The sequence below is a fragment of the Pleurodeles waltl genome, chromosome 5, assembly GCF_031143425.1.
Source record: "Pleurodeles waltl isolate 20211129_DDA chromosome 5, aPleWal1.hap1.20221129, whole genome shotgun sequence".
NCBI classification, from domain to species: domain Eukaryota; kingdom Metazoa; phylum Chordata; class Amphibia; order Caudata; family Salamandridae; genus Pleurodeles; species Pleurodeles waltl.
The window spans coordinates 734,624,844-734,641,857 of record NC_090444.1 but is presented as its reverse complement, the minus strand read 5'-3'; the positions used below and the strand labels follow the sequence as shown (position 1 = coordinate 734,641,857).

The 17,014-nt window shown below is 43.7% G+C and overlaps 1 protein-coding gene across 4 annotated transcripts in view; it reads right to left on the bottom strand.

The window, feature by feature from the left end:
- Nucleotides 1–17,014, bottom strand: part of BIRC6 (baculoviral IAP repeat containing 6) — a 1,722,273-nt gene that overhangs the window by 498,073 nt on the left and 1,207,186 nt on the right. For all 4 annotated transcript variants that reach the window (XM_069234691.1, XM_069234693.1, XM_069234692.1 and 1 more), the window contains 4 exons: nucleotides 14,815–14,911; nucleotides 9,942–10,136; nucleotides 9,136–9,336; nucleotides 5,656–5,935 (listed from right to left, as the gene is read on the bottom strand). In XM_069234691.1, the coding sequence (XP_069090792.1) occupies nucleotides 5,656–5,935; nucleotides 9,136–9,336; nucleotides 9,942–10,136; nucleotides 14,815–14,911 (773 nt within the window). The remainder of the gene's footprint in view (nucleotides 1–5,655; nucleotides 5,936–9,135; nucleotides 9,337–9,941; nucleotides 10,137–14,814; nucleotides 14,912–17,014) is intronic.

The following is a 17,014-nucleotide window of genomic DNA, read 5'->3' as shown; positions in this document are numbered from 1 at the left end:
TTAGTGTATGAGCAACTCAAGTGTATCATTACACATCTCCTCAAAAAGCCTCGAAGATTGAGAAAAGGTCACAGAATATCACCTCATTTGTAATCTGTGTGAAGCAGCAGAAACCGACTGACAGGGTGGTGGTAATTCAGCTACTAAAGGTGGCTGAGACAAATAACATTAAACACTAAATCAAAGCAAGCTTTCGTTCCCTGAGAGGCACACTCAGTGCCAACTTCGAAGGTATCAGCTTTGTGTTAGATTCTAGTGGAATCACTGCTTTGGTGTAATTCAACATCTTTGCTGCATTTGTATCCCATTTAATATTACTATAGCATATACAAGAGACTGCAGTGGTCATGCAATTCTTTGGGTACACTCATTCTTGGATAACCAGAATTATTATTTTGTTATACTGCCTTTTCGACAGATCTTTGAGAGTTTAAAAGGGTGTTATCAGCCTTTCAATGGTTCTCTCCTACCTTTGGTGAACCTGACTTTACCGACTCTACACCAGCGATGTCGAACTCCTATTTAAATTAAAGCCTTTTAACATTAAGATCTGCGAGGGAAGAGGTTCTGTGAGGCAGGATAGTTCTGTTAGAACAAGCTACTTACTTTCGGCAACGCATTATCTGGTAGAGATTCTATCTACCTGCAGATTCCTCACCTTTGAAATCCCCAGGCATCAGACTAGATCTGGAAACTTTTGCTCGAACAACAACCCTGCAGGCGCCATTGGAGGGTCTATTCTATCACGTCGCCTACATAGGCGTCACACAGGTTACTTCAATCATGACTTTCCAAGCCAGTAACGCAGAGCCATGAAAAAAATGATGAATATGTGTGCCTGAAAGGGATCACCCTAACCCGAGCAAATTAGTCTACAGACCGGGAAGGCATGGGTGACTGTAAGGAATCTGCATCTAGATCGAGTCTCTACCAGATAATGTGTTACCGACGTAAAGTAACTTGCTCATCTGATGAAGACTTCTAGCTGCAGATTCCTTACCTTTGAATAGATACCCAAGCCCTTTCCTCCTGGCGGTGGGTTATGGACAAATGATCTTACACTAGTAAGTCCAGCAGGACAGAGCAGGAGAAATGCTAATCTCCGAGGACGTGACTGTCTAGGCAGCAGTGCTTTGCAAATATGTGCAGGGATACCCATGTTGCTGTCTGAAAGATGTCCAGGACTGGGACGCCAGGAGCTAACGCCGTGGTCGCAGCTTTTCCCCTTGTGGAATGAGCCTGCAAGCCCAGGATGTAGCAGATCTTGATACAGAGAATGACAGATCGCGAAATGGTTTGTTTCTGTACTGCTCGACCCTTCCTTACTCCCACGCAACCCATAAAGAGTTGGTTGTCCACCCTGAACTCTTTTATGCGGTTAAGGTAGAATTACAACACTCTTTTTGGGTAGAGCCATTGAGTCGCTTATCTTCCTTGGAGGGATGTGGGGGAGCAGAGAAGGTGGGCAGGGTGACTTTCTCTTCCAAATGAAATGGGGTCACCACCTTCGGGAGAAAAGAGGCAAGGGTGCGAAGCCCACTTTATCAGGAAACACTGTGAGATATGGAGGCTTGGATGACAAGGCCTGCAGCTCACTCACACTCTGGGCAGATGTTATGGCCATGAGAAAAGCTGCTTTGATGGCGAGCAGACAGTTGTAAAGTAGCTCAAACGGAGCAGATATGAGGTATGTGAGCAACAGGCTCAGGTCCCACTGAGGCATATGGGGTGAAGGGGGAAACATACGTACAAGCCATTTTAGGAACCTATTTACAATAGGGGACTTAAACACGGTTGGTCAGGCAGCTGCAGAAAAGTGAAAAGTGAATAAATCAGACAGATAGCCCTCAAGAGTGCCCAGAGCAGAGCCCTGCTGGGCAAGAGACAACATGAAAAGAACATCAAAGAGAGAAGCTGAAAGAGGATTTAAAGACTTTGCTGTATAATATTTCATCCATTTTTTCCAACAGCAGGCGTATGCCTTATTGGTGGAGGAACGCCTGGCTGCCAGAATAACATAACAGACTTCGGGAGGAAGGTCGATGGCTGTCAACTGCCGCTGCTCAATCTCTATGCATGAAGGCGCAGAGTTGGCAGGTTCGGATGGAGGACCCTCCCCTGCTACTTCAACAGACGATCCTCCCAAATGGGCAGCCTTATCTGAGGACCGATGCTCATTTTCAGAAGCTCAGGATACCAGACTTTCCTTGCCCAGTTGCCCAATGGTTCTTTGTGCCTGGTCATTCTGGACCTTCTTGAGAACTCTGGGCGGAAGTGGTATAGGCAGAAAGGTTTACAGGAGACCTGAACTCCACTCATGACGAAAAGCATCAGCGAGTGAGAGCCTCCTTGGAAACTCCAACGTGCAGTACTGACGACATTGCACGTTCTCTACGGAGCCGAACAGATCTAACCAACGGCTGAGTTCTTCAACCCTGGCATTTAGAGAACCTGCCAGGTGTTGAACCACTAGGGAAATGCCCTGCTGTTCCATCCATGTCCAGAGACAGGCAGGGCCTTTTGACAAAGGGTCCACAACCCCACTCCGCTTGTTGCAGTACCACACTGCCGTAGGGTTGTCCATGAACACCTGCACTAACATCCCTTTGACAGAAGAAAGAAATGCTTTCAATGCAAGCCGTATCTCCAGATGCTCCAACAAGTTGATGTGGAGTCTAATTCTGGCAGAGACCAGAGACCTCTGATCTCCACCTCTCCCAGATGGCCGTCCTATCACAGAAGTGATGCATTTGTCACCACTGTGAGGTCTGGTTGGGGAAGGAAGAGGAGTCTGGCTTTGACCCAATCGCAGCTTGTAACCCACCACTGAAGATCTTTCGCAATTCCCTCCAAGATCTGAACCATGTCAGAGAGATTTCACTGATGCTGCCCCCATTGGAACTTCAGAGCCCGCAGATGCCATCTGGCATGATTTACTAGAAGGATGCATGAATCATTAGGCCCAGCAGCCTCAATGTCATCCCCAACGAAATCCTGGATAGAGGCCTAAACATCTGAATAACCTGGATATCCTGGACTCGCTGCTCGGCAGGATAAGCCCGAAACTACACTGTGTCCAAAACAGCTCCAATGAAAAGGAGCGTCTGACAGGGAGTCAAGCATGCCTTAGACACGTTTATAGTAACCCCAGCAAATATAGGAGGTTCACAGTAGTCTGGAGGTGAGAGACGACAGCCTGGGCAGAGCCAGTCTTTAACAGCCAGTCTTCAAGGTAGGGGAAGACTGAAACCCCTTACCTGTGCAGATGAGCAGTGACCACTGCCATCACCTTGGTGAACACCCGAGGGGCGCTGGTAAGGCCAAAGGGGAGCCCAGTAAACAAAGTGCTTGTGGCCTACCCTGAACCACAGGTAACGTCTGTGGGCAGGCAGGATATGGATATGAAAGTACAAATCCTGCAAGTCCATTCTTTGTCTAGGGCAGACAAGACCTGAGCTAAGGTGAGCATCATGAATTTCTCCTTTTCGAGAAAGAGAGTTAGATCTAGAACAGGGTGAAGACCCTTGTTCTTTTTGGAAATCAGAAAGAAGTGGGACTAACAACCACTGCCTACTTTTGATATCTGGACCCTTTTTATAGCTCCTTTGGCTAGGACAGCTGTAACTGCCTCTCTGAGTAAGGTCAAATTATACTCCACCAGCCGTTCGTGTGTAGGTGGTACTGGGGAGGAAAAGACTGGAAGGGAAAGGCATAGCCCCTCTGAATGATCTGCAGTACCCATGCATCCGATGTAATGGACCGCCAGTCGAGAAGATGGTGTTGTACTCTGTCTCCAACTGGGCAACCATGGTTCTGTAGAATCGAAGTAGGATGGCTTGGAGGGTGCAGTTGCCAAGGACTGGAAGGCGAACGACTTCTAGCTTCCAGACCCTCTAGGTCTGAAGGCACTGCACCCACGTCCTCACATAGCCTGGGGTGGTTGTGTAGGATGGTGGCTGGCATTGGAGTGGCACAGTGCTGCGGCACTTCCATATCCACAAAAGGCAGATGGTGGATGGGTGTTCGCCGAGAAGCCTAAGGACTTGCAGTAGCCCGAGAGTCTTAAAACGCTCCAGCACAGAGTCTGCCTTCTTGCCAAACCCACAAGTCCCATCGAAGGGCAGGTCCATAAGGTCTGTCTGGACTTTCCTGAAAAGCCAGATGTTCTCAGCCAGGCATGGCGCCATAAGGCCACCACCAAATCAACCACTCTGCCCAGCATGACAGTCGTCTACAGGCCAAACAGAATGGTGAACTTTGCTGCGTCCCTCCCATCTTTTACTGCTTTGGAGAGTATGACCCGGTCCTCCTCCGGGACCTGAAGCAGCATTTGACCAACCGTATCCCATATAGTGTGTGAGAAAGGGCCCGATAAGCAAGAGGTGTTCACCGACCTCAGTGCCAGGCTGGTGGAAGAAAACATATTCTTCCCAAGAAGGTCCAGCCTCTTGGATTCCATGTCTGGGGAACAGAAGGAATCGTGCCATGGGAAGATAAGGATTGGACTACTAGGCTCTCAGGGGTGGGGTGTTGGCTGAGGAAACTAGGGTTGCCCAGTGCAGGGCATTGGAGGCAGGAAATCTACCTATTTGCAGGAAACCCTGTGCTGGGTTTGGACCTCCCCAGCAGGACATCAGTAAGTGCCTTGTTAAAGGGCAGGAGGGGCGCGGAAGTGGAAGCCCCAGGCTGAAGCACTTCCATCAGGATGTTTGTCTTGACAGCCACTGAGGACAGTTCGAGGTCAAGGACCTCCACTGCCCTCCGCACCACTACTGCATAGGAAGCTCCTTCCCTCCATAGCCACTGTATGGGGCGAGGGCAAGCCATAATCTGGAGAGGTGCCCAGTCCACTAGCCTCTCCTAGTTCCTCATACCAGTCCAAAGATCAATCTAATTGGTATTCTAAAGGATCCAGTGACTCCCCCCCCCAACCTTCTTCCATGCCTGGCTGCTGACACTGTCAGCCCCGGATCGTCAGGAATCAAAATGGGGCTGGCACAATACAGTTTGAATCCTCTCTTCCTGGATGACATTCCTAATGCTTCAACAAGAAAAAACCTTGACAAATCTTCGCACAAAAGGCTTATCAAAAAGAGACAGAGAGGTAGCTCCCTCCGGATCTGAGCTAACTGGCATGGAAAGAAAATAACTGACAACCGCACGCCTGGGTGCCACCTAGACAGGTGACCACGAAGTCACATCCGGCGCCAACGATGCCACGCGGAACTGAACTGAGCCACCCAGTGGCTCGTGCAGGGCTATTGCTTGAGCAAACGTTTTAGGGTCCAGTCTGGTGCCTGGGGAAATGTAAAGGTAAATAATCTGCAGCTAGAAGTCTCTATCAGGTATCATTCCTTACACTAATTGAATACGGACAAAGTATATATTTGTAGATATGCTGCTATTGATCAAAATGCATATGGATTCTATACAATTAAAAACCTTTCCCACAAATGTGTAGAACGTAGACTGTAGTGCCAACATACTTACTCTAGCTAAGCAATTTAGTTCACTCCAACCAACTAAACGTATACTATTAAATTTGGGACTTCAAACATACTATTCTATTTTGGATGATAAATATTACTCTAACTTTGTAGTGAATGCAATACAACAAAATATGGTAATTTGAAAATATTAAAAAGCAATGCCTACCTGGTTTTGGAAACTTGATCCTCAGAAGGAAGAAATGGATTGTTAACAGTTGCCGAGGAAGTGTTCCCAAAGGCTGTGAGACCCAGCAATTTAATCTGCGACAGTCCTAATGTGCTAGCATCTCTTGGACGATGAAGCCGAAGACAAACAGCAGAGGCCACTTCAGCTTTTACAAGCTGGATTTTTATGTAGGTGAGTCCACTTGTGATAATAGGAGCTGATAAAGGTAACATATTCACACCATCTGCACTGATTTCCACAGATACAGAAGATGGACAGGCTAAAAGACAAATTTTGTTTTTAAACAGCATATATTGTAAAGACCTATTTCACTAACACATAAATGCTTGATGATGTTTTTATTACACATTCCCCCAATTTCTACTACCTGAAATCCTTCACTGGAACTAGAATAATAAACCCCATAACACTGAAAAACACACCAACAAAATTATATGTTGAACGACCCTCTTGTCTTTTCTTTTCCCTGGGATTTTCATAAATAAATTCCCCAAAATTGAATAGAAACCCATGAACAACCAAATATAAGACATGGGCTTTGTGCATGAACAGGGTTAATAAGCTGACATTACAAATGTAGACAAAAGATCCTACTGTCGAACAATTAACAAAAGAAGAGAAATGTATAAAACATTTGAATTGAGGTAATGCAGTAGTCCTTTATATCTCTAGTGTCACATGCAGGGAAGACTAGCACGGATGCTTCTTTGCAGCAGCTCTTGTAATCAGGTGAAGGTTAACTAAAACCACTGCAAGAGAATGCAAAGGCAACAAATTCTAATTTTATCACACATCCTTAAGTGACATTTCAAAGATTTATACTAAAACCTTACTAGAGCAGCCAGTGAGTCAAGGAAAAACTAAATAGTTTAAGATCCCACAGCAGAGTTTCCAATTAGCAATTCTAACTGCTGCTGAAGTAAAGGTAATGAAAGCAACGCAATTGCTATGATGAATTTAATAAAGACTACGACTGGATGGAACCTAGAATACAGTGAGTTAAATCCAAGTTTAATTAAAATCATTACATAGGAACTTACAAACACAGTAAATTGTAATTCTATCATATATTCTGGTATGGCATTTAAAAGATGCCTACTAAAACCTTACTAGAACAGCCAGTGAGTAAAGGAAAAACTAAAAAAATATTGTTAAAATGCCAATGCGGGACTTGCAATCAAAAGTTCTAACTGCTGGTGAAGCAAAAGTAATGAAAGCAACGCAACTGCTATGATGAATTCACTAAGGACTATAACTGGGTGGGACCTAGAATACAGAAGCTAGAGTTAGGTTAAATCCAGTATCAAATTCTAACATTCATTCAGCAGTAAACTGGAGCTCATAAGCTAGTTAATAAAGTGACACATCTTAGAAACTAAGGACCTGATTTAGATGTCGGCAGAGGGGAATACTCCGCCACAAACGTAATGGATATCCCATTTGCCAACATCTAAATCAGGCCTATAGACTCCCTCTCTTGTTCACTTCCCTCATCAGGGCCACTGAGGGTAGTTTTAGCTACTACCTTGCTATACCACAAAACGCGAATAATTTTCTTTACAATATTTCTTTACAGACCTCATGGCCATATCCCAAAGAGGCGCTTACAAAGCACAGCTCAATTGGGCTTCTCCAATATCTCAGCATACTTTTTGTACTGTGGTCCAAAAATCTCCCGAGGTGGTTAAAGTGGACACATAAATGTTTGAATGTAACATCAGAGCACGAAAGGGGAGGTGAAGAGAGTATTGTCAAACCATACTCAACTGGTTCAAGGAGGGATTAGAGAAATGTAAAAAAAAAAAAAAAAGCAATACCAGGAAATGGGAAAAGCGAAGTAAAAAGAGTTATGAGTGGTGAAGAATCAAAATTGGCGTTTAACCCATCCTTCCAAAGTTTAAATGACATTGAATGAAGTATGAGCCGCTGCTCAAAAAATAATTATATACAACATATGCAAGTCTGAAAGAAGCACAAACTGAATTTGCAAGGAATATATCCAAGAAGGTGTATTTCGACAGGTTAACTCTACAGGGTAAATTTTCTCATTAAAATATGGAAAAATTAAAACACAATATGGAGTCCCATCGCTACTGCAATACGACGGAAAACTCGTGTTTTGTTAACTTTACTCTGTGTTTTACTTTGGCTATAAAGGTAAGCAGTTGAGTCACTTTCATCAATGTTGATGCCTTTTACATGTGTAAGATGCACAGGCACACCAAGTGGGGGCTCAGACAGTCTGCAAACCATTGACATTCACCTCCATTTTCAAATATTTTGCTTCCTGTGTTGTTTCATTTTATTTTTTAACTTGAAAAAATGAAAATAAAAAAAGATGCATATTTAAGATGCACGTATTAGGAAGTGGTGAACTTCGGCATCCTGTGAAGGCTGGTTAAGGGTGAAATGTGATTTTACCTACTGAAAAGTATTCCAAATATCAACTCAGAATTACATAATAGGAACTGGGATGGATGAATCGTGTTTGGGAAGCATGTATGCAGAACAGGATGGGCTCATAAGAACTGAAGGTGCTGGGGGTTGGGCAACCTAGGAGTGTTGCACTGTGAAAGAAACATAGGATTCTCTATTACGAAAAGTGCAGAGTGCAACAAGCTAATGTTAATAACCCAACTTCCGGGATACAAGTGGCCAGGAGTTTCTCAACTTCAAAAGCTTTCCTCTTGAAAACACGTCATTCACAGACATTTTACTTTAAACTGTTTTCCTTTAAACACTTTTTCTACCCTATGTGTAAAATAAAGCGATGCTTCTATTAAAAACCTGTTAGATGTTGTGTTACAGAGATGTGCAGCACTGTAGAGCCATGTGTATGCTTTTCATCACTGTTAGAGTTCAGGTACATCAAAGCTACTATGATAACTCTAATTTTAACAAATTGTGGATTCCTTCACCAAATCAGAGCTTCGATGGAATGAGGTAAAATGATCTACTTTAGTTGATTATTTCTCACAACTGCCATTTGTAAATAGTGCTTTCAAGACAGTTTTCATGAGAACTCTAAACTGACACGAAACAAGAAGAGCAATGCAATGAACTACCCGGGTTATAAAGCATACTAGCGCGCAAGTGGAGGGCTAGTCTTGCACACTTGTTCGATATTACTTCCACTGCCAAGCATTACTGGTTTAACCCCTACAAAGCAGAAGAGGTGCGTTAGAAATGGATCCAGTCATTTGCGGTCATGCGGATAATCAGGCCCAAACCAACCATTATGCATGGTTGATATGAAGGGTCTAAAAACAAAGTGGTGCACAATTAAGGGAAAAGGTAACATGAATTTAACAACTACACATGGAAAAAGAAACCTTTTTTGTGATTTGACAACAGTATTAGTAGTCAATGTAATGAATCATTTTTAGTACGTAGACGTTAGCTAATCATGAGCATCTACTGCAATAGCAAAGTGTCACAAAACAGAAACCATGAACTCACTAGCTAGAGAGGCAAGATGAGGCTGAATGTGTATCTCCTTCAACAGTACGGCTGATGGTAGATGGATTGTAAGGTCACACCAGGCCTCCTCCGGCAGAAAGACGTAAGACCAAGCGGCAGACCGAGCTCGTCTGTGAGGGGGCGTGGCCTGGAGCAGTACCTCAGCAGGTTGTGCAGTTGGGCTGCTTGAAGTAATTGTACCTGAAAACATTGGAAGATAAAAAAAAGAGCAGAAAATAATACTAATTTCACTATTTAACTCATTATTAACAATGGTTTAGCAAACAAATGGTTTAATGGCTTGCCCCCTCCCCCCCCCCAAGGAAAAGATTTAAGTTGGAAAATAAAACAGCCTGCGTACGGAAAAGTTATTAACGTCCTTAGTACAAGGAAAAACATTGTTAACCGCACTTATTTGTCAGACTTGCAAAACGAAATACCACGAGAAATCTATATACAGGAACTTCCAGTACAAGTTTTTTTTTTTTTGCTGGGAAAATAAGCATCGACATGCTCTCAGACTAAACGCAACGAATTAGGTCGCGTAATGACAGGGTGAAAAAGTAAACATATGAAAGTTGTCTTTCTAAGGGTAATGCTCCTGGCCTTGAACATGTCATGGCATTCAAAAATTGGACCTTGAATCTGTGTTTAAAAAAACAAATGAAACCTTCAGGCTTAGACCCCCTAAGCAAAGCAGAATAGACATGAAGATGAAACATTAAAGAGAGGTTATACTTTATAATTCAGTTTAGAAGATTATTTTCATCGGGCAGAAACAAAAAAAATCTTATCACATTACCAACCTAAAGGTGCAAAGTTATGGATCCCTTCGGCATTATCAGGTTCGGATGTCATGACTCGTGCTTTCAAACTGCTATCAGCCGCCTTGCTAAGACCAGAGTCAAGAAACTTCATGATAGTGGAGACCATGCTTCTTGCAGTGTTAACGATTGCTCTAGTGCTTGTTACCATATTATTGCAAATGAGCTGAACACCCCCTAAAGAATAAAAACAAAGATGTTTAAAAGACATTACTATACTTGGATTTTCTTCAGTTAAAAAAAAAAAAAAAAAAAAAAAAATAGAGACGGGAAAACAACAGTATGGGAACTGCCCATCTTGTGACACAGCACATGTAATGGAGATGAATGCTGCAACAATAACGTAATTATAAAGCAAGCATGATGGAGCAAGGTTTGAAGAACACTACTGTACTGTAAAGGTTTACGGCTACCAAAGTCGCAATCATGTCCATGATCAGCCCCTGAATGATTTACTGCAAACGGGAACTAAGACAGTATAACATGTCTGAAGTGTTAATAGCTCCACTTCCAACACAACATAGTACCATCGAGGGGCTACATCATCTACACATTTTCCTACAACTGTGAGATGAATAATTTACAAACCTTCTTAACTCACTTTCTGCTGGCTAGTGTATCTAACTGCAGATTTCTTACATTCTGAAACTTCTCCAGGAGGGCATGTCCCGGCATTATGCTACACAGCAGCACAGCGGTATCATCCCTGCATGCTGACGTCAGTTTTTCATTCATGTTTTTCGTACACTCTGATACGGAGCATGATTTAGAGACTGGGAAACACTGACTGTGTGCAACTTTAAGAGGAAACCTTACTAACTCCCAGAAATTCACTCAGGAGAAAAGGGAGGAGGGTAGGCAGTGAGGAATTTCAATTCTGAGTAGGTCAACTTGTGAAAGACCAGTAACCAGACAAAAAGGTACCCACTCCCTTCGAAGGAGGACTATTATCAATCTCAGCTAGTTCGGCTCAATCTCCATGCATGGGGCTGCCGATTTTTAGTCATTTGGATGCAGTATTTTGCCTTTTTGCTGGGCCAGCAGATTCCTCTGACAAGCAAGCCAAATAGGACAGCAGAAGCACAGGGCACTAGGTCCTCCTGACCGAATTTGGGCCAACTATAGTCAGCTGAACTCTGTGCCACCTGACTTACTCATGAGGGCTGCGGGATCAGTGGCAGAGGAGGAAGTATGTATAGGAGGCTGGAGTCTCACTGAAGACAGAACACGTCTGAGAGAGACCTAGAAAGAGGAAACTATAAAACACAGAAGGCTCGACACTGAGTTTTTGGAATAGCAAAAAGATCTGATGGCACACCCCCATAGGCAAAAGAACCATGTTCAACTTCCGGGTATAAATGCCAGTTTTGATCTGTAAGATGATGCCTATGGAGGTCACCCACTCTGATTTTGAGGGATCCCATCAGGTGACAGACCATCATGAAGTTCCAACAACGGCCACAATTTCAGAGTCTCAACACAGAGGGCAAAGAACCTCACTCCAGCCTGCTTGTTACAGTGCAACATGGCAGTCATGGTGTCTGTCAGTACTATTATCAACTTGCACTTGACGGAAAGCAGAAAGGTTTTTAGTGACAAATGGATGGTGCACAGCTCCAACAGACTGATACGATGGAAGACCAGAGACCCCAGGCACCATGTCCTTGACGTCTCCTACTCAGAGCAGACACAATCATCACCACCAAGACCTATGAAGGAGGAAAGAGTGGTCTGCCACATCACAGGTTGGCATTCACCACTGAAAGTTCTGAGTCATCTTACTAGAAACACAAATCCTGCCCATGAGATCGACAAAGTTTATTCCACTGCACTACAGATGAATATTCCACTTATCGGGCTGCATGTGTCCATGAGAGTGAAACACAAGAAGGATGCAAGATGCTGGAAGACCAAACAGTCTCTGAACAGTCGAGACTGGGACAAACGCCCTTTGCTTCAAACCCTAGGACCGAAGCCTGAATGCCCTGGAATCTCTTTGGCAGTGGAAATGCCTGCAGGGCAATCATGTCCAGAAATGCTCCAATGAAGGAAGCCTCAGAGAATAGAAGGTAGGCCTTGGGCTTGTTAATTCAAAGTCCCAGAGAAGACAGTAATAAACCTTTCATCCGAAGGTGGTCCAAGACTAGCTGAAGCAAACAGCTTGTCATCAATAAGATACTAATACAATGGGAACAGTTGTGGAAATAGTCATGGCACTCAAAGTCATTTCTACAAACCTGTGCGATCCTCCCTCCGTCAACTGTTCCAACAAAACACTTAAATTCATAAACAAGCAAAACAGAGTGGGAGAAGCACTCAGTATATCAAATCACAACAGTTGTGAAGGGGGGGGACTAAAACTCTCATTTATCCTTTTAATCTTGAAAGATAGACTACTCCTCTTGCCCTTTAAAAGCTTGAACTCTTTATTTTCATATTGTCAAGTTTCAAGTCAGACACGAAAAGAGCCAACGTGTTTCGTCCCAAAGATACTAGGGCTTCTTCAGGGCACATGTTCTAAATCCAGAAAAATATGGCATATAAAGGCAACATTGTCTTCCAAATTTACATTGCAGTTAAGAGTCCTATCATGTTATCCAGTAACAGCATCCCAGTATAGTTGCATTTCTGAAGGTTTGGATAGTTTCCTGATACCTTCACAACTGTTGTGCTTTAACTTACTGAGTGCTTTTTCCACTCTGTTTTGCTTGTCATCGAGAAAATGGCTCACCATCACCAAAAGCTTAAGTTTGTAAAAGCCAAAGGGGTCAGTGTCAGGCCATAAGGTAGGGCAGAAGGGAAAACTGGAAGTGGTCCAACCCCACTACAAAGTGGACTTCCTAAGGGACTAGAGCACCAGCACATAAAAGTATGTGTCCTATAGGTCCCGGGACACCAACCAGTCGTCTGAGTCCAAAGCTAGCAGCACCAGAGCAAATGTCATCATTTCAAACTTCTTCTTGACAAATATGTTCAGGAATCGGAGGTCAAAATCTGCCTCAGGTCAGTATCTGTCTAGGCAACCAAGAAGACTCTAGTTCGCACCTATATGTAGCTCTGTGTCGGCATGTCTGCTGTCGGGACACAGTTGTGGTGAAGGCCAATGACGCTACCTGTGGGCACACAAGAACTACTGCAACAGCTTCTGTATCCAACCTGGTGTGTGGGAAGATTCACAAGATGAAGACTATGAAGTCAGATGTATCCATCAGATTTTCTTCCCCCTCACAAAACATACATCAGTAAGAATTTACATACACTCTCTACTCCCTATCTCTCCTAACTGCATGTTGATATACTGAAACCTACAGGTATGAAATTATAAAGTCGTCCTACAACAAGTAGCTGACCAAACTGCCAAGATCGGTATTCAGGCTGGTTCAAGTCTTTGGTCATTCTACCTGTGTTAGAGAAAGCCATAACAAACCTGGCCAAGTACTTTCTTTTTCTCAGCACCTTCATTCTTGAAATTTCCTGATTCTTTTAACAGCTCACTATCTTCCTAACCTGCCAGTAATCTCCCAAAACGATTAAATTCTGTCTATGTCAACTTCACTCTACTGAGTCAGATCTCACATACTCACATTTCTTACTTCCACCATCTGCAATCACATCTTCTCAATCCACATCCTCTTCTATTTTTCTTCAATATTTAACACTAGTGAACACCATATCATGCTTAAAGCTCTTACCTCCCTGGCATGGCACACACAGTCTAATAGCTAAAGACATGTTCATCTTCTCTTCAAGATGGACCCGTCAGGCGATCAGTCATAAGATTTCCATTTTCCCTCCATTCTACATCCCTAGGGAATGTCTGTCTTCTTAGCACCTTCATTCATGCAACACACAGAGATTCACTATTTTAAACACCTGAGTTTGAAAACTAAATAACCAGCTGTTTTATAACCATGTGACGAGTAATACTTAGATCTCTGATCACTTGTCAAAGAAAGGAACTACCTACTTCCCAGCAAACTCGGCACTCATAAGCTCAACCTCTACTCTAACAGTTGTTATCCCGGACACCCCTCCTTGCTCACTCCGATCATGAAGGCAGTGCAGTTTAACCCGACTATAAGGCAGGAATTCTTTGTCTCATCTTCTGCCTCACCCTCTTGCCATCACCTACTGAACATTAATAATTTCAGTCCACACCTTCCGTTCCTCGCCACAGTCGCAACTAGAGTTAACTTCATAACCCGTTTTCTCTCCATCAAACAAAGCTATGTACCTACCTCTCACCATAGATATTAAGGCAGATGGCTCAGCCAAACACACTGCCTATTACAAGCTCCTTAAATCCGCCTTCAACATTCTACAAGGAACATCTCCATACCTGCCTCTAAAACACCATACACCGACCAGCATTGTCAATTGTCTTTCTAGCCCTAAATTCTCATGCACATCCGGAAGATTTAGGTGAGATCTCTTCTCTGGGATAGCCTCCACATTGTACTCTAGTCTGGTGCTCACCTTACTCTGGGCTGTGCACCATCCTTTTCTATCTAACTGTGTGCTTAAACCACACTTGATTTAAACATGGCCTATCAACCCTTGACTCATAACATGAGAATACCAGCCATATCACTCATCATCACAAATCTTGTTAGTGAACTTTTATACTATAAATATTTAAAATTCAAATGGCAGGTATGTCTTCATACCCCTCATCACGAGCAACAGTACCTATATCCTTGTCATAGCCACTCTAGCAAAATACAATGCATGGTAATAAAATGTATTATACATAAAAACAGTTTCTCCCAAGATATTTATCATAGCGGTTAAAATGAAACATAAGGCATTGGTGTTAATCACAGCGACAGATAACGTTCAAAACACCCTTGCTTACCCATTTCGTGAAAGGCTTTTAATGCTTCACTTGTATCCAAAACTCTCAGAATAAACCACAATAGTGGTTCCGATAACTGGCATGTGGATAAGGAGCCCTAAAAAACAGATATGAAGAGTGCAGGTATTATGTACTTTAATATTGTAAGTATTTATATTGTGAAATACCCTCATAAAAAGTAGGTTCTATTTTACCGCAAGTGTTTTTATCACAATCTTATACATATTGAAAACTAGAGATGAACACTCCCTCTGTTTAACTGCCTTTAAGAGACAATACGAACAAGTACCTTACCTTCGGTAACAAATTATCTGGTAGAGACATATTCTAGTTGCAGATTTGTTACCTTAGAATTTCCCCAAGGAGTCAGATTGATCAGGAGATTTTTTTTCGAGCAGTACCCTTGTGCATCATCAGGTGGCGTTGGTCGACTCCATGTCAGTCTCTGGCGTGGTGGTCTCCGTGATGACGTCACAGTCATATACAGGCACCACCCCGCGCTCTGATTTCACTTTCTTTTCATGACTTTCCATGCGTGTAGCGTGAAGCCCTGAAGAACACTGAGAATGGTGTCCCCAAACTAGGACCCTGAAAAAGGGGAATCCCTGACCCTAGAAATCAGCTCGCAGTGTGGGGAGGATGGGCGGGTCGGTAAGGAATCTGCAACTAGAGTATGTCTCTACCAGATAATTTCTGTTGATAAGTAACTTATTCATCTGATAAAGACTTGTAGTTGCAGATTCTTTACCTTAGAACAGATATCCAAGCAATACCATCCTGGGCGGTGGGCTGTGAATCAAGATCATACTAGAAAGTCCTGTAGGACTTAACGGCCAAAGTAGCCGTCTCTGCTGACCTGACTGTCCAGGCAGTAATGTTTTGTGAACATGTGCGGAGAATCCCACGTTGCTGCCTGGCAGATGTCAGGACAGGGACTCCGCTTGCCAACACTGTGGTGGCAGCAGTTGCTCTGGAGGAGTGAGCACGCAAGTTCTTAGAAGGTTACTTCTTTGCCAAAGCATAGCACATCTTGATGCAGAGCACCACCCATGGCGAGATGGTCCGCTTCCAAACCTCCTGTTTTTTTTTCACACCACATATCCTACAAGGAGTTGATCATCCACCCAAAAATCTTTGGTACGATTGAGGTAGATTGGCAAATCTCTTTTTGGATCTAGATGGTGGAGTCTCTCCTCTTCATGAGAGGGATGTGGGGGTGGGTAAAAAGTAGGCAAAGTGATGGATTGGTCTACATGGAATGGCGTGAGCACCTTAAGAAGGAAGGAGGCCCTCGGCCAAAGCACCACTTTGTCAGGATAGACAGATAAAAATGGTGGCTTCTAAGAAAGAGCTTGAAGTTCACTCATTCTGCAAGCAGAGGTGATGGCAATGAAGAAAGTAGTTTTTAGTGTGAGGAGCCGCAAAGGACAATTATGTAGTGGCTCAAAAGGGGCACACATAAGATAGGTAAGGACCAGGTTCAAATCCCACTGGGGCATTATGAACGGGGTAGATGGAAACAAATGGGTTATTCTCTTAGGGAACCTCCCAACAATGTTAAACTTGAACAAGGAAGGTTGACCTGGCAGTTTGAGAAACGCCAAAATGGCAGATAAGTAACCTTTAAGGGTGCCCAGAGCAAAGCCCTGCTGGGCAAAAGAAAGGATGAACAGTAGAACCTCAGACAGAAGCGCAGAAAGGGGATCAACAGACTAGTTAGTACACCATGCCACAAAGTTGTGCCAACGACAGGGGGATACCGTTTTGGTGGAGGGACGCCTGGATGCCAAGATAACATTGCAGACTTCGGGCGGAATGGTCGAAAGCTGTCAACTGCTGCCGCTCAATCTCTATGCAAGGAGGAGGAGAAGACTGGACAGGTTCAAGTGGAGAACCATCCCCTGCTGCTGCAACAGAAGACCCTCCCGAAGAGACAGTCTAATCGGAGGATCCATGGCCATGCTCAGGAGCTCGGGATACCATACTCTTTGTGCCCAGTCTGGAGCGACAAGGATTATTTGGACCCAGTTGCTCTTGATCTTCTTCAGAACTCTGGGTAGAAGTGGCATGGGCAAAAAGGAGTACGCCACTCGGGACAAAAAGCTCTGCTGAGCGACTGCCACCCTGGAAACTCCAGTGAGAAAATAGCTGACACTATGCGTTCTCTGCAGAGGCGAACAGAGCTAACCAAGGCTCTCCC